Source organism: Pelophylax lessonae (assembly GCF_965119305.1).
Source record: "Pelophylax lessonae genome assembly, chromosome: 2".
NCBI lineage: Eukaryota > Metazoa > Chordata > Amphibia > Anura > Ranidae > Pelophylax > Pelophylax lessonae.
Window position 1 is genome coordinate 450,715,166 of NC_138769.1, and position 23,972 is coordinate 450,739,137.

General features: G+C 42.1%; 1 protein-coding gene across 2 annotated transcripts in view; it reads left to right on the plus strand.

Moving 5' to 3' along the window:
• The window catches only part of RASA3 (RAS p21 protein activator 3), a 299,758-nt gene that overhangs the window by 144,488 nt on the left and 131,298 nt on the right, over window positions 1-23,972 (plus strand). For both annotated transcript variants that reach the window (XM_082246000.1, XM_082246001.1), the window contains exon 3: window positions 7,281-7,384. In XM_082246000.1, coding sequence (XP_082102126.1) covers window positions 7,281-7,384 — 104 coding nt within the window. The remainder of the gene's footprint in view (window positions 1-7,280; window positions 7,385-23,972) is intronic.

Genomic DNA, 23,972 nt, shown 5'->3' on the forward strand with positions numbered 1-23,972 from the left:
GCTAAACTAGAGAAGCTTAACATAAATAAATCCCCGGGACCGGATGGCTTGCACCCGAGGGTTCTTAAAGAGCTCAGCCAGGTGATTGCCAGACCATTATTCTTGATCTTTAAGGATAGTTTACAGACGGGTATGGTGCCAGCTGATTGGAAAAAAGCCAACGTGGTACCAATATTTAAAAAGGGGCCGAGATATATCCCGGGTAACTATAGGCCGATCAGCCTAACATCTGTAGTCTGCAAAATATTGGAGGGGATGTTAAGGGACCACATACAAGACTTTAGTAATGAAAACGGTATTATAAGTATTAATCAGCACGGATTCATGAAAAATCGTTCGTGCCAAACCAATCTATTAACCTTCTATGATGAAGTGAGCTGCCACCTAGATAAAGGTAAGCCTGTGGATGTGGTGTATCTGGACTTTGCAAAGGCCTTCGACACCGTTCCCCACAAACGATTACTGTACAAACTAAGGAAGATAGGTATGGACCATAAGGTGAGTACCTGGATAGAGAACTGGCTCCAGGGGAGAGTACAGAGGGTGGTGATTAATGGGGAGTACTCGGATTTGGCGGGTGTGGAAAGTGGGGTCCCCCAGGGTTCTGTCCTGGGACCAATCCTGTTTAATTTATTCATAAATGATCTAGAGGAGGGGATATCTAGTACAATCTCAGTATTTGCGGATGATACTAAATTAGGCATGCCAATATCTTCTATGCAGGATGTGGAAACCTTGCAAGCGGACCTGAACAAAATAACGGAGTGGGCAACTACATGGCAGATGAGATTTAATGTTGAAAAATGTAAAGTAATGCACTTGGGGGCCAGAAACCAGAAAGCAAGCTACTCGCTAGGGGGGAAACCTCTGGGTGAGTCTAGGATGGAAAAGGACTTAGGGGTACTGGTAGACAACAGGCTTGGCAGTGGCATGCAATGCCAGGCCGCAGCAAGCAAAGCCAACAGAATACTGGGATGTATAAAAAAGGGGATTCACTCCAGAAATAAAGAGATTATTCTCCCGCTCTACAAGACTCTGGTCCGGCCACATCTGGAGTATGCTGTCCAGTTCTGGGCACCGGTCCTCAGAAAGGATGTGCTGGAACTGGAGAAAGTCCAGAGAAGGGCAACAAAAATAATTAGGGGGATGGAGGACATCAGCTATGAAGAAAGACTACAAGCCCTGAACTTATTCTCTCTGGAGAAGAGACGATTGAGGGGGGATATGATATCAATGTACAAATACTGTACTGGCGACCCGAGCATAAGGAACAAACTATTCAGAGAAAGGAGATACAATAAGACACGTGGCCACTCACTAAAACTAGAGGAAAGGCGGTTTAACCTTAAAGTGCGTAAGGGGTTCTTCACTGTAAGAGCGGTAAGGATGTGGAATTCTCTTCCACAAGCAGTCGTATCAGCAGGGAGCATTGATAGTTTCAAAAAACTGTTAGATGGACACCTTAAAGACCACAACATACAGGGGTATACAATGTACGGCTAAAAGCAAACACACACACACATCATAGGTTGAACTGGATGGACTCATGTCTTTTTTCAACCTCACTAACTATGTAACTATGTATCTAAGGACACAGACAGCAAAAAAAAAGTTAAATAAAAAAAAAGGTGTTTGGCGTTAGTTATAATTTGAGTGAGCTCTTAAAGGGGAAATGAACAGGGCCAATTCACACCTACATGTATGTGTTACCATTCACACTGCAAATTGCAAGCGTAAGTATGAATGGGCCCTTAACCAACATACTGACCACATATTCAGAGAGTTTCTTTAGGGCTCACTCACATGGGCACAGAGACCTATACAGCATGCAAGAGCTGTACATCCCTGCATGCCTGTCATCTCAGATGACCCCACACAATTGTTGCTTCTCCAATGACTAACAAAAGCTGCCTGCATGCAGCTCCGGAAACATTACCGTACATCTCCTGTATGCATCTCTGTGCCCATGTAAATAAGCCCTCATTCAAAATAAGGAAATCCTGTCATTTACTGTTTTACGGGTTGGAGAGAAAGCAAGAATGTCTACATCGCATAGAAACATGTGTGTGCGAAGGAAAACAAGCAGCTCAGTGCTTGCATGACCTCTAAAAGCAAGCCCAATCAGGACTTTGTCACTAACTGAAGACCTGAGCAGTGTGACTGAACGTTTCTATCAGAAGCTGCTTGTCACATGTGTGTTGTATTGTTTATACACAGGACTGCACATTGTAAGTACAGGCAGTCAGATAGGGACTGTAGGTTTGTTCTTAAATCAAATTTGTTTGTAAGTCGGAACAGGTACATTTTATAAGTTTAGCTCCACTCAAAAGAATTGTTTTAAATTTTTTTGGATAGCATAGGGAAGGGTTAACGCCCCAGTAATGTTTGTTTTGCTGTCTGTACCCCTGGTCAGAAGATTTCACCTCACTTTCCGTCCCTATGAAAACTGGATTTTGAAAAATTTGGGTTGTCATGGAAACAAGGATTGGTGAAAAGCTTTAATGGAGACACCTTTTTCCCATGAAAACTCTTACAGGAGTGAATTTCCCTTCCTAGGGGTAGATTTCCTCTCACTTCCTGTTGTCTCCCTCCATTTGAAAGTCGGATGTTTGTAACCCGGGGACAACCTGTACGGGGTTTGGTATAGCAGTGTGTGAGTAGAATGGGGCCTAGGAAACACTCTCTGTGTAAAACTGTGGTCAGTGAACAATGCAGGGTAACATACAAGCGGACAGCTAAAGCCTCGTACACATCAGTAGTTTTCTTTCATTTAACCCAGCAAGGCTGAACAAAAACAACCTGACAGCTCAGGAGGAGCCGCTGTACTAATACACTATGAAATGGAGTCTTGAATTGTACGCCGGGCGACCTTTGCGTTCCAGCGTCGTCACTTACGGTTAGTCCCCGGAAGTGACGTTTCTGCTGAAACGCGTTAAGAGGACTACAGCCAGCCCTGCTATGTATACCTGACATGCATTTTACCTGTGGATGTTTGTAAGTGTATCGGCTTTATCTTTTTAATAAATCGATTTTAGCAGTATTACACTATGTCTGTCCCCCCTTTGGTTTTTATCTATATCCATGTTGGAGTTGAAATCTGGTGTGTCCATATTCGTTGCTGATCCATATGGATTCCATTGAAGTCGGTACATCCAGCTGGGACATTCAACAAATATTCCAACAAGCTTGTATGACCCATATGCTGTATGGTATCTGGGTCCCATCCATCTGGTGAGCGCAATCCACTTATCTTTATTGGTGTTGGGATTTGCTGCACATTAAGATCACGTTATCCTATGTTGGATTTACTTCATCACATCATTCACTTGGGACTTTTATTTTTCTGATGGACTTTTTTTGATAATTTCCATTTGGGTTTTTGATTGGATATTTATATATGTGATATTTGGTTAACCACATTCATTGCTATTAGCGCTGCACATTTTTTCTGTTTTCATATTATTGGTCACTTTTTTGTCTAGTGATTGGTGCTAGCTGCTTTTCACTTTACCTTTTAGCGCAGTAATTTTCTGCTCTCCTAATTACATGAAAATCGGCCACTGTGTTCACTTCTGATAAAAAAATTTCTAGCCTGCACCTTCAGGTTTTGTCTTCCAAAAAGTCGGAATCGGCTGTCGAAAGCACGCAGGGATATGCAAGCTGTGGCCCTCCAGATGTTGCAGAACTACAAGTCCCATGAGGAATAGCAAGCATCTGACAGCCACAAGCATGACACCCAGAGGCAGAGGCATGATGGGACTTGTAGTTTTGCAAAAGCTGGAGGGCCACAGTTTGCATATCCCTGCACTATACTAACGATCAGATAATCGGCCAATTGTTTGTTGTACAAAATTTTTCTTCCGATCTTCGTGTGTACGGGCCTTAAGTGTAGGGTCAGTTGGAAATTTCAGTGCAATGTCCTTGGGTGAACCGTTCAGGTTTAATTGGTTGCTGGACAGGTTTAACTAGACTTTGGTCATAAAAAATCTATGTGTTCTTTTAGATGTCCTTTGAGCGTCACATAAAGAAATGTATGTCTTGTTTGTTTAACTCTTTCTTTTAAATGAAAGGAAAATCTAGTGTTACCATTAAACAGATGAGATCAAAAGAGTTTGTCCTCTGCTTTTAGGGAGAGTAGATTTGTGATTTTCATTGCTCTTTCTGTATCAAGTCATTCACCAGTGTTATGCCCACAATAATTGATATAGGTATTTTCTTTACCTGCAGCATTGTTATATAGCAGGGGTCTCCAAACTTTTCAGTATGAGGGCCACAATGTAACACCGTTTCTTCAAAGAAGAACTCCAGGTTAAAGTGATTGTAAAGTTATATATATATATTTTTTTAAATAACAAGCATGTTATACTTACCTGTTCTGTGCAATGGTTTTGCCCAGAGCACCTCCAAACCTCCTCTTCTCAGGTCCCCAGCCGCCACTCCTGGCTCCTCTTCTTCTTCTCGAGCCGTGCCGTGTTAGTTTTTAAAAACACAGCGCAGCTCAGCCCCTCACTCCCTCGTCTCCGTATTTGATTGGTAGCTTCAGAAGCCAATGACTCCAGCTGCTCTCACTGAGTCCAGTGACGAGTGAGAGAGAGAGAGAGCAGTGCCGCTACACTCCGGCACAGCACTGGATCGAAATCAGGCTAAGTATTTGAGGGAGCTGACTATAGAAGGTTTTTAAGTTTAAAGGGGTTGTAAACCCTCAGATTTGTTTAAATAAAAAACAATCATGCCTATACTTACCTGCTCTGTGCAATCGTTTTGGTCAGAACTGCCCCGATCCTCTTCTTCTTGGATACCCTGCCAGCACTCTAGGCCCCCCCTCCACGGAAAGCCTCTTTCCCTGGGGGCACCCATGTGGGCTCGCTCCCGAATCCCGCTGCTGTGTCCATTGATACAGGCAGCGGGACCCGCTCCCGTACCACTGGATTTGCTTGACAGCAGTGGGAGCCAATGGCTCCTGCTGCTATCAATCTGTCCAATGAGGAGGGAGACAGCAGCTGGGAGTTCTGCGCTCATGCACATCATTGGATCGGATCGGGCTCAGGTAAGAAAGGGGGGGGGTCTGGGGGAGCTGTAGCACAGGAGGTTTTACAACCACTTTAATGTAGAGTGTACATTAAGGTAAAAAAAATATTCAGCCTTTACAAGCACTTAAATTTTTTAATGTATTATTATTGTATTATTAGCATGTTTAACAATAAAAAATTCAGCTTTTGCTACAAAACTCACATTGCATTTCCCGAAAACTTTCCATTACTTCCCTCAAACACCACTTCTCATCTGAGTGAATGATGATGGTTGTCACAAGGTCAAGTTCTTCCAGGTCTCCCTACCCATGTTCTGATACATGCAATCAGGCAATGGCTGATTCACAGGAAAGGATATACATTATCTCACAAAAGTGAGTACATTGTAGTAAAGTGTAATTTCTTCAGTGTTGTCACATGAAAAGATAGAATAAAATATTTACAAAAATGTGAGGGGTGTACTCACTTTTGTGAGATACTGTACATACAGTGCCTCTTTTACAGAGAGCCACATTTACATCATGCACTCACTACGGTGGGTCACGAAAAGATACACAAATCAGATCAGAGAGAAGGAAAGGCCACTGGTGGGGACAAAGGACAGAAAAGACTGTTTCAAGCGATCATGCCACATTGAAATTGCAATGATGTGGTGTTATGTAGTTATTTTAGATGCAAAATAGAGTGCTTTCAGTAATGTTTCAATGACTGACGCACTGGGTCACAAGTTATAGTCAGAAGTTTCTAATACATCCGTTTGTGTGTTAAGAACACTGTAGCTGCAAAATACACTTTTACGGCATGGATTTTGTATATCAGTGCATGCAGTGGGTTGTGCTGCAACTGCAAGTGATATTGAGGACAGACTAAACCTGTCTGTTTGGAAAATATGACACAGGGCTTTTCTCTTTGGTGCTTAATGCAGTATTAAACCCCAAAATAAAAATGTAATATAGTACAGCTTACCAACCCTTCAGTGTGATGGCTGCAATAGTTTCCTTTTTTGGGTCTTTTTCCCTTTATTTTTACCTGGTGATCCTGCCAGTATGTCTGTTATTTTTCAACTTTCTTAAACAATTGATACAAACCATTTAACACAGACGGGTTGCCTACAATGATAAGCTTGTATTTATTTAGGTAAAATCTTTATCCCAAAAGGAAAAAAAAAAACTGTACTGCTTAAAAAGTGTTAGCTTGAGGCGCATGACCTAAATTTGCTAGTAAAGTCCATCCAAATCTGTTGGATATCTAATGCTACCCTCTCCCCAGATTGAGGATGCTGCCATCCAAAGGTGTCTTTGTTGCTCCTGTCTCCAGAGTGCAGCCACCCTTAGGCATGAAGTGTGGTACTGGCAGATCACCAGGTGAGAATAAAGGGGAACAGCCTAAATAACAACCCAATGCAGAAATCACATTAAAGCAGAACGTTTTGTTGTTCTCATTCAGTAGGGCTGTGCCCACACTTCATGGATTAACTGCTTGTTTCGTTCAAGTGGGAATTTAAGCAGAGATATTCTCACCTAAACCTACAATCCTCCCAGTGCAAGACTGGTACCTTCGGCTTTTGCACCTCCAACCCCCCCCCCCCTCCCCACACTCCATCGGTCTTGTGCGGTGGACTGTTCCTGATGTCATCATGCCCATAGACCTGCTCTGGACGTGAAGACGTCAGGAACGGTCCACCGCTGGACATAGGGGGGATCAGGTGAGTGTAGGCTCTTGTTCACCCCTAAACAAAACAAGCAGTTAACCCATGCAGTGCGGCCACAACAACAAAATACCCAGAGTTGGGCTTTTAGGATTAGTAAACTGCAAAATAATACAGTCTTGTTTAGTTTTTGGGTTTAATAACAGTTTAATAATCTTCTAAATCAGACTAGTCTGATTGCACTGGATGACTCACGAATCAGTCTCATGTGATGGAATAAGTGACATGGTATTGTTTTCCTCTTTAGTGTCTCTTGCAGTACTGTTCTCCTTATCTGCTAATTCATCTGACTTTTGCTTTTTGAAGATATGCATTTAAAAGATGCCTTATTATTATTATTATTGTACAATATAAATTGCAGCTGTTTATGTTATATGGCAAGTATTGACATTTGCTTTTCTTATGTGTTCATGCTTGATCCTACAAAGACAAATGTAAAAAAAGGAAATGTTTTTCTTTTGATTTCCCTGTAAGGGAGCCATATAAACAAACATAAATATTCGTTTTGCTAATCTGTCTTCCCCCCCCCCCCCTCTTTACAGCCCTTTCTACGGAGAAGACTTTTATTGTGAAATTCCACGAAACTTCAGACACCTATCCTTCTATATCTTTGACAGAGATGTTTTCCGCAGGGACTCCATCATGGGTATGAGTCATAGGAATTGTTTTGGATCACAAATCTGTGCTATGTTTTGGAAATAATGAATGATCAGATTGCTTTTCTAAAGATGAAGTGCATTTTCAGTAGGGCATATTTTTTTGCATTAGCATTTATCTTAAAATATAACTAAAGAGAAAACTTTTTTTGGATAGAGTTGGAGATGGAATAATTAGTCCTTTTTTCTGCTGTCTGTGCCCCCGGAAGAGTCATCCTTTCTATTTGTCTGTTTAACATTATCACCAAAATTAAAAGTGAAGACATTTCCAAATGTTTGGGTTTTCTCCACAACAAAAATCTTCCAATGGGGACACTAGTTCTGGTGACCCTGGTGACAATCACAGTGATGGGATTTCCTCTCTCTTCCTGTATTGGCTATGGGACAGAAAGTGAAGGAAATTCTCACCAATGGGACACAGATGGTGAACAAATTGACAAGCGTTGTAACCAACCCTTATCCAAAATAAAAATAAAAAAAATTACAAAAATTACATTTAGTTCTTCTTCACTGTTTTGTCATGCATTACCACATGCCAATAATGTGGTATTTTGTGTGGTGTGTTAGGGTTGCCAACAAACAGCAATGGAACAAAAACCAGACCTGCACCTTTTTTGTTATGTGTATGGTGGTGTGCTGCAATGTTAGACTGTTGGCACCTACTATACTATGGGTTGGGGTGCCATTCTAAATGAATGGCAATGCTACACACTGCACAGAGTGCCTTGTGTTACTGTGTGTTGCAAAAACGCATGGTAAAACTTGGCATCAATATAGTGATTTGTAGATTAACCACTAGAAGCACAGTAGATAAACGACTACAATGACTTTTGACAAATGTTGATATATTTGGGTTGATTGACTAAAGGAAAATAGGTTATTCACTTTGAAGGGAATTTTCTTTTGTTAATGAGTCAAAGCTCTGCTGACTTACCCAATCAAACCATGCACATGCAAAAGTACTGGTTTATTTATTTATTTATTTTCCTTCACTTGATTGGGTTTTATTTGCAGAGTGCATTTCTACCACATTCACTAACCTTAGGAAAAATTCTCTTGCAAATTGAAGGGCTTGTTTGCCTTTAATAAGTCAACCCCATTATATGGGCCCCACAGATAATGCATTATTCAGAATTAGCCAGATGTAGTAAATGCATTTCTTCAGTTACAGCCTGATGGTAGAAATTGATTTTAGTGATTTTAGAGAGTGTTCGCCCACAGAGTATTAAAAAAAAAAAAAAACTCAAGCAGTTCTCTGAGCCTCTTTAAGACATCACAGAATACCACTATTTGGCTTCAGCACAAGTGATGGAATGATTTATTATATAATATATACATGTTTATTACCGAAGTCTGGTTTGGGCAAAAAAATGCAACCACCAGCAGCTATTAAATATAAATGGGCAGCTTCAGCTGCAATACTCAACTGCACCAATGCAGCACCAGTCCTATTTCAGCTTAACCACTTGCCTACGGGGTACTTAAACCCCCTTCCTGCCCAGGCCATTTTTCAGCTTTCAGTGCTGTCACACTTTGAATGACAGTTGTGTGGTCATGCAACACTGTACCCAAATTACATTTTATTGTTTTCAAACAAATAGAGCTTTCTTTTGGTGGTATTTATTCACTACTGGAGTTTTTATTTTTTGCTGAACAAACAAAAAAAGACCGAAAATTTTGACAAAAACAAAACAAAACAATTTTTATAGTTTGTTATAAAATTTTGCAAACAGGTAATTTTTCTCCTTCATTGATATGCACTGATGAGGCGGCACTGATGGGCACTGATAGGCTGCACGGATGGGCACTAATAGGCGACACTGATGGGCACTGATAAGGCGGCACTGATGGGGACTTATAAGGTGGCATTAATAAGGCAGCACTGGTGGGCACTGATAGGTCACACCAATAAGTGGTACTGATGGGTGGTACCAATGGGCGGCACTGATGGGCACTAATAGGTGGCACTGATGGGCACTAATAGGTGGCACTGATGGGCACTGATAGGTGGCACTGATGGGCTATGATAGGCACTGGTAGGTGACACTGATGGGCACTGATAGGTGGCAGTGGTGGGCACTGATAGGTGGCAGTGGTGGGCACTGATAGGTGGCGCTGGAGGGTTCTGGTGGACACTGATAGTTGGCACTGGTTGGCACTGGTAGGTGGCACTGGTGGGCACAGATGCCTCTCTCATCTTCGGGACCGATGTCCCACTGACAGCAGCGGCGATCAGCTTTTTTTTCTCCTTACACTGACAGCATGAGGAGGGAAAAAAGCTGATCACTGGCTGCTGTTTACATCACATGATCAGCTGTCATTGTCTGACAGCTGATCATGTGGTAAGGGTCCGGGACCAGCCCCTTACTCTTATCTGTGATCAGCTGAGTCTCATGGACGTTGTAACCATCTTTCGGCTATAGAGCGGACAGGAAGAGGTTAAATGATGCCTGGGATCAATCAACTCACTTCTTTGAGGCTAGGCATCATAAGCTTGCACCTGCCCTGGGCTTATTTGGCAATGCCAAAACAACAAACCAAGATGTTCAGCAGCTTTGATTTTACCTATTTATGCTTGTGCCAATATATTTTTCTGGTCACTTTATTTGGCAATGCTGCAGAAAACAGTGCCATTTTGTGGTGTCTGCTCTCTGCTGAATTTAGAATGAGCCCACCAGTAGAGGAAGTGCTGAAAATCTGTAATGTCACCATACCAAAGATACCTGGAGAAAAAAGTATAACATTTATTTTCCCTTTTTTATGTGCTGGGTGCTCCACTAGCTGGAGGGGGGGGGGGGGGTGGAGGCAATCCCAAGGCCAGAGCTTTATATTAACCAGTAGTGTAACATATTTTATTATATATATATATTGATACAATGGACTCAGAAAGTACTAAAGCTACAGACAGCAGGACAGCCAGGGAACTTCATAACAAGAGGTTGGCATCTGCGACCCATGTATTTCTTTTGTGCAATTTTTCTTTAAGGTTTGACAATGTCTTTGGCTCCAAGCTGCTTTCATTTTGAGTTGAAATGAACATGTGCAGAAAGTACCAAGTGCTTTATTGTGCTCTTCTCCCACAATTTCCTATTTTACTGCTTGTTTTGTGGATTATGGGTATTTACAGCCTTCAAAATCTCAGAGAGAAAGCTTTGCTCTGTATAATGGCATTTACATGGGAAATGCAATCTGCTTTAATCCTGGTTTATCTGCTCTTTAAAGAGTTTTTGGATAAAAGTAATTTACGGAACAGCACATCCTTTTTTATGTCATTTTGCACTGCTAGGCCATTTCAGAGACATAAATAAAAGAGTAATGAAATTTTTTTTTTAATTTTGTTGGTTTCATCTAAGAATGCAGCGAATGTCTATGTAAAGAGATGAGTTTTTGTTAATGAATTCTCATTCCTTTTATAAGCCTTTATACAATATGGCAAGTTCCATGGGCAGCAAGTCATTGCAACTACATCAATACTCATGTCTAGTTGTCATATATCTGTACCATTGTTCTTTGCTGCTAAAAAAAAAAAATAAATAAAAGATAAATAACTAAAAACTAGCACATGTCAAGCCTAAACACAGGACATTCATCCCTGTCAGCAGCAAACTTGGGTGTTTTTTACCTAGTAGTCAGCTGGTAGGACTATACTTGGTGAGTCATCTGCTAACATGCTCAAAATGAAAGTTATAAACAATTTTTTATGTTTAATCACTTTTTATTTAATATTATACATTTCATTCATAAAGCAGAAAGAAAGAAAGAAAGAAAGAACAACAGGTCATGATATATATACGTGTGGCCATCATAATATCAGCAGAAATACATAAGTGACTATGGGCCACATATCGAAACATAGAACACATACTTTAGATACTCTCCAAAGTGAAGAGAGAATCAAAGAAGACAATTGCATTCATTAGGCTGGGTTTACACTAGTGTAAATTGGATGTGGGTTTCCCCGCATGTAGTTTGCATGACAGACGAGTGTGCCCGGCTCTCAGTGGAGCTGGTTCACATATCTCTGTGGCGGCTGCAGAGCAGATTGCACAGGGGTCCTGTGTGACTTTGGCTCCATTTCAGGTCCGAAATTCAGACCCCTGCTGTGAGCTGCATCTGATTTAAAGGTAAACCCAGTCTGAAATGTGCATGAAATAAGCCATTCAGGTACAATTAAGTATCTAGAAGGTTGTATCTCAGAAGCAAACATATACAAAGGATATGAAAGACATCAACATCAGAACAAATGATAAGTATATAAGTACTCATATCCACACCATTATTACTAAAGGTTATAGAATTATCTTTAAAACTATTTAAGTACACCAATGCATGAAAATTAAGGTTTAGCCTGTTTGTTTTTTTTTTTTAAAGTTTCAAAGATGGACAATGAATTGTGTTGTTTCCTTTTTTTAGGGACTTTCTATGTTAATCTTGCTGCATGAAACCTATTACTTATTTAGCTGCTTTGTCAGACCTTATTCAGTATGCTTTTTTGGTTACAGGAGTTATTGTTCCTGTGTGTTCTTGTGACTTGTAGAGTAATTTGGAGCCAGTCATGTGATATTCTTAATTTGGGTGATTGCTGACAGGTTAAATTATTAACTGGCTTCATAGTCCTACCCTTTAATCTAGTTGAAGTTCCAAGCTTCACCTACATGTAGTATCCAGCTCTTGATGTATATTTACATTTTTATTACATGAACACATTTTTTGGGCATTGGATACTAGTGTTAGTGGGAGTTTCAAATGCAAGATATTTAATTTTGAAATTGCCAAATTCATTACTTCGCTTAGAGACAAGGAGGGTGGAAGCAAAGTGACCAGAACTCTGGAGAACTGCTGCAGTTCTCACCGTATACAAAAAGTGGGCAGTGGGTAATAGGCAGTAGGTTACTTTTAGGTGCCCAAAAATTTTCTCTGGAACTTCAGGCATTGAAAATCGAAATTTCCCTGTAAGCACACATAAACCCTTATATTATCAGCTAATCCTTACACATATTGTTACTCCCACACTTAAGAAAAACAAATGTAGACACTATGGGGTTTGAATTATTAAAACTGGAGAGTGCAAAATCTGGTGCAGCTGTGCATGGTAGCCAATCAGCTTCTAAGTTCAGCTTTTCAGTTAGGCCCCTTTCACACGGTCCGCATTCCGTTGCGGACCGTGCTCTGGTCAACGGGGATCGATCCACCGATCCCCGTTGAGCCGGCGGATGACAGCTCCGTCTCCGCACTGTGTGCGGAGAGGGAGGTGTCAGACCCCCGCTGCTCTCTATGGGGAATCGGATGAGAGCGGACCGCCTGTCCGCTCTCATCCGATCCCATCCGATCCCCAGGACGGATGGAAAATAGGGTTTCCATCCGTCCGGATTTCACGGACAGGATCAGATGCGGATGGCAGCGGGTGTCAGCGGACATGTCACCGCTGACATCCGCTGCTCCATAGGGCTGAATGGGGCATCCGATCAGATCCACCTAAAAAACTGACAGGCGGATCTGATCGGAACGCCCGTGTGAAAGAGCCCTTAGGCTTTGACAAAAAAAAAAAAAAAAACAGGAAGCTGATTCGTTTCAATGCAGAGCTGCACCTGATTTTGCATTCTTCAGTTTTAGTAAATCAACCCCTTAAGGGCTCTTTCACACGGGCGTTCCGTATGTCCGTTTTTCATCCCATCCGTTTGCGGATGAAAAACGGACATAATGTATCTCTATGTAAATACGGATGTCATCGGATGATCATCCTCTGACATCCGTTTTTTGTCAGTTCAGTTCAGTTCAGTTTTTTTGAACGGAGGAGAACCCTATTTTTTCTTCCTTTCAAAAAGCATAACTGAAGCAAAAACGGATGTCAGTGGTGTCATCCGCAGACATCCGTATTTACATAGACATGCATTATGTCAGTTTTTCATCCGCAAACGGATGGGATGAAAAACGGACATACGGACCGGATGACACAAGTGTCATCCATGTCCGTTACAAAAAAAAAAAAAAGGACCTGATCGGGCAAAAAAAAAAAGGAACGCCCGTGTGAAAGAGCCCTAAGGCCTGCAGCAGCTTTCAGTACTTTCTGCACCACCTGAATTTGGGGCCGCTCTGATTGGGCAAAACTCTGGTAACTCCAGGTAGATTCTCCCTTGCACATACATTCCTGTTGGCCCTTAAAGTGGAACTTTACCCATAACAGTTTGATAATTAATTTTGTATAACAAAAGAACATACACCATACCTCCCAACATTTTGAGATGGGAATGAGGGGCACCTATTAGCAAAATTATGTAGGCAAAGAACACACCCCCTGCCACACCCCTAAAGGAAAATTATAAGTATTATTAGTATTAAAAAAACAATTAGTTAAACCCAGTGTTTTTGTTTTTTTCCCACTATTATTCCTTTTCTATTGGCTTTTACAATTTACAAATTTGTAAATGCAGCAATTTAGAAATTGGATAAAAGGTTTAGCACTGGGAAACACTTTTTGAAAGATAAAAAGTGAAATTTATATACATCTATATATATATCAGACTGAAATGAGGGACAAATGAGGAGGAAAGAGGGGCAGAGGAACTTTGTTCCAAATCAGGGATAGTCCCTAGAAATCAGGGACAGTTGGGAGCTATCCTTACACTATAGTATCAAATGTATTGGGATGCCTGCCTTTACACACACATATGAACTTTAATGGCATCCCAGTCTTAGTCCGTAGGGTTCAATATTAAGTTAGCCAACCCTTTTAAGCTATAACAGCTTCAACTCTTCTGGGAAGGCTGTCCACAAGGTTTATGAGTGTATCTATGGGAATGTTTGACCATTCTTCCAAAAGCGCATTTCTGAGGTCAGGCACTGATGTGGATGTGAACCCTGGCTCGCAGTCTCTGCTCTAATTCCTCCCCAAACATGTTCTATCGGGTTGAAGTCAGGACTCTGTGCAGGCCATTCAAGTTCTTCCAGCCCAAACTCACTCATCCATGTCTTCATTGACCTCGATTTTTGTGCACTGGTGCACAGTCATGTTGGAACAGGAAGGGTCCATTCCCAAACTGCTCCCATAAGGTTAAGAGCATGAAATTGTCCAAAATGTTTTGGTATGCTGATGCCTTAGTAGTTCTCTTCACTGGAACTAAGGGGCCAAGCCCAACCCCTAAAAACAACCCACACCGTAAACCCCTAAAGCAAGGTCCATAAACACATGAATGAGCGAGTTTGGGGTGGAAGAACTTGACTGGCCTGCACAGAGTTCTGACCTTAACCCGATAAAACACCTTTGGGGCGAATTTGATTGGAGACTACGAGCCAGGCCCTCTTTCCACATCAGTACCTGACTGCACAAATGCGCTTCTGGAAGAATGGTCAAACATTCCCATAGACACACTCCTAAACCTTGTGGACAGCCTTCCCAGAAGAGTTGAAGTAGAAGCAAAAGATGGGTCAACTCAAAATTAAACCCTACAGACTAAGACTGGGATGCCATTAAAGTTCATGTGCGTGTAAAGGCATGTATCCCAATACGTTTAGTAATAAAGTGTAATTCAACATTATTTAATTATGCTACCAAAATTAGTTTGTGCTGTAAAATGTATCCAGCATTGCTCCTGTTTCTTCTTGCTGGAGGCCACCAATTTGTTGAAGCTCAGAGTAATCACTTGCTTATTGAAAACTCTCCCCCTTTTCTTGGTCTCAAAACTGTCACTTTCTGTTATTAAAATGTGTGCATTTCCAGCCTAGATTGTTATTCTTGGCTCAGCTAGAGAGAGAGGCTCACAGAAGCTTTACAGGGCTAATGTTCATAGGCTGATGCTGCCAAGGAGAAAAGAGAGAAAATCAGGGAGGTAAGATAAGACACTCTTCACTCTAGCAGCAGAGTTTGTCCTGTCACCTCTCCTGCTTTTCTCTCCCTAATCTGTGTTCCCTGGGCACAGTCTTTGTCATCCTGTGGTTTTCCCCAGCCCCCCCCCCCAACAGCAGTAAATCTTTAGGCTGCCAGCTGATTGACCTCTAGTGACCTACTGATTATCAGCACCGTGGCGAAAATACAAGACAACTGAGGCTGTGCAGGGCAGAGTGAGACAGCACCTTACTACATTTAAACAATAAAAGCACTTATTTTTTTACTGAGCTATACCTGTTAAAGGGCTCAGCCTGAAGTAATCTAGCAGGTCTTAATTTTCTGATTAAGGCTGGCCAAAGACTGAACGATTTTCTTTCCTGGAACCATGGGTCAGTGTTGATAGGGGAATCCCTCCCGTGGAGCCATTGTGTTCTCCTGATGGGTAGGCTCCCGCTAGCAATAACTGCATGTGCAAATCTGACAGACTGCTTGTACCAAAGTTGATCATCTTGACTACATTCAGCCTGCACATACATGGTTTGAATGGAATTTGAGTTTCGAAACGTCTATGGCCGGCTTAGTTCCACTTTAAGTTTGATGGGCTGCCTCTCTGGCCTTTTGGTCTGTTTAGGAGGTGGAAGGGAGTGAATAAACTTCACTATCAAGAAGTACCAAAGCCTTGCCCATACATATTTGGGAAGCTGAAAACTAATGCAGGTATGTGTACAATTACTTCAAGTTGTAAGCATTAACCGAACACCCAAACGCTAAAACATAACCCCAAATCTAAACTTGAAATCTAACCATTGACAACAACCCTAACAATTATGGTACTCCTAACACTGGATTCCATAAGACAGATAACATGGAAGTGTGCAATTTAAATCACCAGTGTCCACCAGGCTCCTTGTTCTGCTTATCCCTCTCCTAATCTGAACTTTGCAGTATTGGCACTGTAGAGGCGCTGGTTAAATTTAGATACTTACATCACTTGCATTAAAATTACACATTATGATAGAATTTATACTGAGCTACTGTACATTAACTTGTGTATTATGTCTGCCTAAAACCCAGGGTATCATGTTTAGTTATGTATTAGCTTTGCCTCTACCGGCCATGTCCATTGCTATATTAATGGACAACCAAAATAAATACCTGTAATTTTTATTTAGAACTGAGCTTTTTTTAGTTCAGCCTGCTGCGTTATGAAAGGCGGAAGTAAGGAGAGCCCAGACTGCACAGAGGAATGCACAAGTTAGTTCGGGATTCTCTCTGTAATCCCTCCATTCCAACACACACCATGAAGGCAGACAGGCCCGCTATTTATTACCAGTGCCCATGTTTCTTTGACACATGCCTGTTTATTATAATAGAGGCAAAGCAGAATAAAAATAAAAACAACCTAAAACTATTTTTCTCTTTATTACATCTAGGGTGGTCAGCCTATTTATAGACTTTGGCTAAATTGCTTCAATGTCAATCATTTAAAGACAATGCTAAATAGCTCAAATCTTTTATTTTGATACATTTTACAGTATTTACTGGTAAATAGGTAAATGCTGCAATTTTCCCAGATTGCCACAGTATTTACTGGTAAATAGGTAAATGCTGCAATTTTCCCAGATTGCCAGATAGCTTTAATGCATGACCCTAGTTTATATCTAACCAAATACTCACATAAACTCTGTATACACATTTTCTCCTCCAGCTAAATGGCTTGTTGCCTGCAGTTGGCTCTTTCCATCATATTTCAGGAAAAAGTAAAACAAGAACAAGTCTTGATTAATCAAAAGTGAATTTCCGTTGGGTAAAAAAATATAAGCATTGTTTTGGTTTGATAAAATTTGGCAGTTATAAATAATGATTCAAAAACATTGTTAAATCTCACCGTCCTTCCCTTTTTCTTGTTTTCTTTGTTATTCATTAAGACAAATTATTGCAGATGTAAGCTGAGCATCACCTCCTGTTTTTTTCTCAGAATTATTATTATTATAACAGGATTTATATTGTGCCAACAGTTTGCGCAGCACTTTACAACATAAGTGCCGACAGTACAGTTACAATACAATTCAATACAGGAGGAGTCAGAGGGCCCTGCTCATACAGTATATTCTATTTAAAGTAGTTATGAAGCTAAAATGTTTTTTTACCTTAAAGCGGAGTTCCACCCTAAAATTATACTTACCTCCATCTTCTTGCTCCGGGTCACCTGAAAAACAAATGGATAATCGCAATTTTTTTTTTTTTTACTTACCTGGTTTAGAACAAAATATACTTACCTTACTTCCTCTTCCTCCCCTTGGCGGCCCCGGCGATTCGTCACTTCCTGGCTTGCAATGATTCCTGGGAGCTGAACGTCATCGCTCCCAGGAATAAATGCGCCTGCACCGGCCCCGACGTCCGTTCCGGTGCAGGCGCCGTCATACCTTGCTAAACAGCTTCTGGGTATGCCCAGAAGCTGTGCAGGGAGGATGCTGCGGCACCGGAAGTGACGGCGGGGCCGGTGCAGTGCATCGTGGGACTGAAGAAGACGGAAGAGGACACAGAAGAGGATCACGCTGGCTTCAAGCTGCCCACACCTGAGATGGCAGCGCTGGACAATACATTTTCAAGGTAAGTATTTCTTCTAAAAGGTAAGTGCAACCCGGGACAGATCAGAGGCTAGCAATTGTGGAATGCACTAGCCCTGACTGTCCTGGGCGTATTTTTATTAAAAAAAACTTTCCCAGGGTGGAACTCCGCTTTAATGCATTCTCTGCATTAAAAAAGTTTTACAGCTTGCTTTGCTCACCCACCTCCCTAAATACTTACCTGAGTCCTCAATCAATGCAGCGCTGTGCACAGCTGCATCTTTCCTCTCCCCTCTCCCTCTGCTCACAGGTATTGAGGCAGCAGCCCCAGCCATTGGTTCTTGCTGCTGTCAGTCAAATGCTGTAAAGAGGGGATGGGGCTGAGCTGCCTTGCATGTGTCAATTGACACACACAGCCTGGTTTGGGAACGAGCCTGCATGTCTGCTCTTGTAGCAAGTGGCTTGCTGTGGGGGCAGACAGAGAAGAGGAGGAGCCAAGAGCGCCGGGGGAGACCCCAGAAAAGGAGGATCGTGGCTGCTCTGTGCATTACAATTGCACAGAGCAGGTAGGTATAACATGAAGTTATAACATGTTTAGTATTTTAATTAAAAAAATAATTATTTTAATATTGTCTTTTGTTGACATACTCTACATTTTCAAAGCCGCAAAGCCTTTCACACCAAGGCATTTTTAAAATCTCTGTTAATTGCTAATATAACCCCTACAGGATTGTCCACTGTACAAAGGTATACAGTACTACTACACAGAAATAATATATTTGTACGGTCAGTTTAACTGCATCTAGAGAAAAATAGAATTGTCCAGAATTCTATTAGAATCTTTAAACACAGCTAAATGCATATAAACCCTCGTATAAACATGTACATACGACTAAATATGTAAATGTGCCTAAACCTGCTTTAAAGAGGAAGTTTGGGGTTTGCAAAAAAATGAAAACATATACTCTTAGACTGAGTACTGTGCGATCACTTGACCACCGATCACTCAGTTCTAGGTCTGCTCAGAACGGAGAGCAGTGACTGTCAGTCATCTCTCTCTGCTCTTCTCCTGCAGTGCTCACTGGAGTGCTGGGCAGGTGCAGCTAGCTCCAGCTCTTGCTGCTGAGTCAGTCAAGCAGCTGGGTGAATCCCAACAAAATTGTCGGGATCTTTTCAGAGCCTGCAGCAGATTTGCCATGTCAGCTGATAGCTGGCTATAGCTGATCAGCTGGTCCTGTGTCACAGGAAAACAAAAGTAAGTGCACCTATGGGACCCACAAGGGGAGGATGTCCAAATAAAGAGTTTTCCCTACCTCTTTTTTTAAAGCAGGAAGATCTAAATACAAGAAAAGTGTTCTGGGAAGCATACAGTTCTTTATACTTTTGTAGCACTGCCCCCTAGAGGACTGCTGAGAATTACACCTTCCGGATTCCCCTGGGTTACCCTTAGCAACTGACAGCAGATAAATAGCAGATAAATAGCCTTGAAAGTTCTTGGCTCAGTCAATAATCAATCCAGGGGATGTTGTTTTTGTGGTTTTATTGAGAACTTGGATAGAAGAACTATTCACAGTCTGAGGGACAGCTTACTGTAGAATGCAGCAAGGCCGCTGCCTCACTTTGCCACTAAGCGAAGATACTTTAAATGCTCATGTGTAAATATTCTCTTCAGGGTTCTGAAACTGGCACCCCCTTTTTTCTCAATGCCTGTGTGCTGACACCCGTCCGCTGACCCTAGCTTCTGGAGTGGTCCCCTTCCTGGCAGACCCCTGGGCAAGTTCCTCTGTACTCACGGACACTGTTTTTCCAGAGTCACCGTTGCCTCCAAACTCCACTTGTTAGCATCCACTGGACCTCTGGGTTCAGCCACACTTTCCGGTTCACCAGGCCGACTGCCTGTGACCACCTTCCACAACTTCAGAGGAGGAGACAGCCATCACCCTCCCTCTGGGACTTGGCTTCCCGCCCAAAGACACCCTGCCACATGTGCCCTTGTATTTTATAGTCTATCCCAGGATGCACCACTGTCTGTGCCAACCCACTGAGACCGCTACAAAAGCCTGTGTGTCACTAGCTGGGTTTCCTCCACTGTCCAACAGGCTTTTTGTATTGGACACAGTGGGGACACTCCCTCAGACCAGATGAATCACATATGGACACATGCAACAGGCATAACTAATAATCAGGCTCCCCTGATAAGCAGACAGAGCAAACTATATTTCACCTGCCTAGCACCTGCCTATCTAGGAGGGTGCTACATCTTCCAAATCACTTCTCCAGCATTTAGAAACATTAGGAATATAGGGTGCCAGTGTGAATGAGTTCCTCAGCCTCATGCATTCTAGGCGTTTAGCCCCTGTGAGTCTGATTCTGGCATTTTTGTGCAGGCAGAAGACACAGGTGCACCATCCAGCCTCGCATCCAGCAGCCTGTAAGGCCCCTTTCACACAGGCGGACCGTTCAGATCCGCCTGTCCGTTTTTTTGGCGGATCTGAACGGTCCCCCCATGCATTCCTATAGGGCATCGGATGGCAGCGGAGACATGTCCGCTGACATCCGACCCGATCCGATCCGTCAAATCTGGACGGATGGAAACCCTATTTTCTGTCCGTCCAGCGGATCGGATCAGATGGGATCGGGTGAGAACGGACTGACGGTCCGTTGACATCTGATTTCCCCAATAGAGATGCATGGGGAACTGTCATCTGTGTCTCCGCACACAGCGCGGAGACACAGCTGTCCTCCTGCTGCTCAGCGGGGGATCGGCGGCTCGATCCCCCGCTGAGAAAAACGGACTCCGTCCAACGGACGGAGTGTGTGAAAGAGCCCTAAGAGTCCATAAGAGGATGAAAAATGCCACGGCTAAACGCCCAAGTGTGCATTAGGCCTGAAAAGTATATTTCAATGTTGCAGCGTCACCACCTTTGTAATAAGCTCCTGCTGTTTTAAATATTTTATTCATAGTTTGCTCTGTCTAGCTTGTACATACTTTTCGAGATACAGTAACAGGAACAATAACTGGGCGCTTCTTATTAAGTAGGATATTGGTTAAAATCTGTGTTGCTGAAAATGTCAGTGCCTTGGTAAATAGCATTTCTGAAATGAGTGAGCCAGGGTGTTGGTCAGATATCTGCTGGCACAAACTATTTAGTACTTGTCATTTTATGTGACGCCCTATTCTTTTTCACTTTCCGTCTCACAGTTCAGGTCTCCTGGTGGTGTCTGTACTGAATACTATTCCACTCCCCGCACATGTATATTGTGTGCCAGCTTGTTATCATCGCTGTGTGCAGTTTCATTATTTTCAGACAAATCTGTTCCACAATTTAGTTTGCCCAGTGAAGCACAAAATGAATGATTTGGATCTTGTATTAGAACCCAATTGCTTGGTTACTTTTCAAATTAGGGCCTCGCAATTTCCTAATACCACAAAGACAACTCCAGTGGTTCAGGAATAGTTTGAACAATGCTTATTATTTCAGAAAGCTTCCTTGATTTGATTTTTTTTTGCCTGGCTCATGATAGGATATTGAATTACCATTTGTCATTTCAGCATTAAATGGACCTATTGTTATTCATCGTTGTGTGTTCTATAACTTTTTTGGTGGCCTGTTTGATTCTCTATAGTTGTCAGTCATCTATAAATGTGCCCCCCCCCCCCCCCCCCCATCACATCAGAGTACCCATTTTGCAGGGTCCCTCCATCACAGAGTCCTCTCATCACATCAGATTCCCCCTACTGTTTAATCCTCTCACTACAGTGTCCACCCATCACATCAGACTACCCACTTTGTATAGTGACCCCATCACAAAGTCCCCCCATTACTTAACCCCTCTTTTCACATCAGTATTCTCTCATTAAAGAGACCACGGATCACATCAGAGTTTCCTATCTCAGAGTGCTCTTATCACATCAAATTCCCCTGTCGCAGAGTCTTCTTATCACACTAGAGTTCCCCCATTGAAGAGTCCTCTTGTCACATCAGAGTCCCCACATTGCGGGGTCCTCTCATCAAATTAGAGTCCTCCAATCGCAGAGTTCACTCATCACAGCGGAGCTCCCCTACAGCTCCCCTGTCATCACAATAAAGTCTACCGACCTCAGAGTCCTCTCGTCACATCAGAGTCCCCCATTGCAGTCCTCTCATCACATCAGAACCCCCCCCCATTACAGAGTGTTCTTATCACATCAGATTCTCCTCATTACATCAGAGCTACCTTTTACACAGTTCCCTCTTCCCATTGGAGCCCTACCTCACAGCTCCAGCAGCATGGCAGAGGACAGGAGGTGAAGCAGGTCTGGATGGAGGTGTACTTCTGTCCACTCTTGAATGCTAGGGGTGGCTCTGCATGCTGCTTGCCCTCGATCAGCATTATGCGTTGCCATAATGCAGACGGGCCCAACCCTGGGCTGTCAGTGGTTGTTATGGTGCTGGTGGCAAGCCTGCTCACACCGTGCCAACGCATGATGCTGATCCAAGGCAAACTGTGTCCCAAGTTCATGGCACTTCTAGAAACCCTAGCATATAAATTCTCATTCTCATTGCTTAATCTCCCTAAATTCTAAAAATATCTTCTGCAAAATTAAGCCCCATTCACATATCGTGTAGCAGGAATGCACATTCCTTGTTCGCTTTTTTTTTTTTTTTTTTGCTTTTTTTTTTTTTTATGCTTTTCTATGCACTTGTGCATAGGGTAGCCCTTTCACTTGAATGTGTTGCTTTATGTGTGACAAACGTGCCGAAAAGGTCCATGTATCAGATTTTGGCACTGAGCCAGAAGCATTTGGCAAGGCTTGTTTTGTCATGCGACAAACACAGCAAAATCACACTGCTTTTGAGGTGCCATTAAAAAGCGTATTGTGTCTTTTGCCATGTTTCTGAAACCCCAAGCAGAAATGCACAATTCTGCCCGTGTTTTCAGAGCATCCAAATGTGAACATATGGTGGGCTACAGATAAAAGCTCCTGCAGCATTGTAGCCTATCAAAAGTTTATAAAATCTGTTAGTTTAATTGTATTTATCCCCAAACAAAATCAATAAAAATGTGCCTAACTGCCTGCCTAAAGCTGGCCATAGAGGATTTTTTTTTTGACCAGCATGTGAGCTCAATGAAAAAGGGCAATGGATTCCTCCATCCATACAAACGAAGTGGGGAGAGGAATACTCCCCCGTGCCATTGTATTCTGACAGCCGGACTCTCTGCTGTCAGAGTACATTGATCACTGGCTGCAGCTAGCTGTTTGAGAGCAATTTTCCAACAAGCCTGTTTGGCAGAAGTCAATCTAACAATCGACCTCTGATGAACAGAAATGGGCACACAGAACAGAATTCTGCTGGTCCCCGCTGAGCATTTATGGCCAGCCTAATTGTTTTGTGGTAAACAATATAGACTTGCATTGTGTTTGTGTTTACTTGTGTGAGCATTGTGTGTTAAATCGGGCTTTTATACATGTATGGAAGTCATATAGGTGAAAACAGGTAACATTTTCTATGTGACATTTATTACATACTATACAGCAATGTCCCTCTTCTGAAGATTTGCAAATCCCTTCCCTTATTTTAGACATAAACAGCTGTTACATACATTTTTAACAGAAAAATAATAAAAAACAGTATGAATTGAAGTTTATACTTTAGTTTTTGACTTATTGCTTTTAAAGAACATAAATAACTCTTTTATCAATCTAATTAGGAGTCATTGTGTAATACATTTATTAAGATAATGTTGGATGCTAATACAGTAAGCTGAATAGAGATTCTCAAGATAGCAAGCCCAAAAAAATGAGAAGAAGTGTTCAATAACATAATTGTCTGGGCTAAAAATAATTTCCTGGTTACGTGAAGACAAATATAGCGCTGTCAGATTGTAGCATTTAGCGAAAGGTAATGTTCACAGTAGGAGCGGCTCAAGCAGGCAAACAACTAGTAGGTCCCCCATCATCCTTTCCATGATACATGACTGGTACAGAATAGGATCCAACAATGATCTTATACTCTGACTTACTTATTTATTTTCCTATTTTTAGCTTTTAGTTTCTACCATGGTAATGGTTTTATTTATTTATTACAGGTATTTTTAAAGCGCCATCAATTTATGCAGTGCTTTACGTATATATTGTACATTCACATGAGTTCCGGCCCTCAAGGAGCTTATAGCCCCCCCTATTAGCCCCCGTTCACA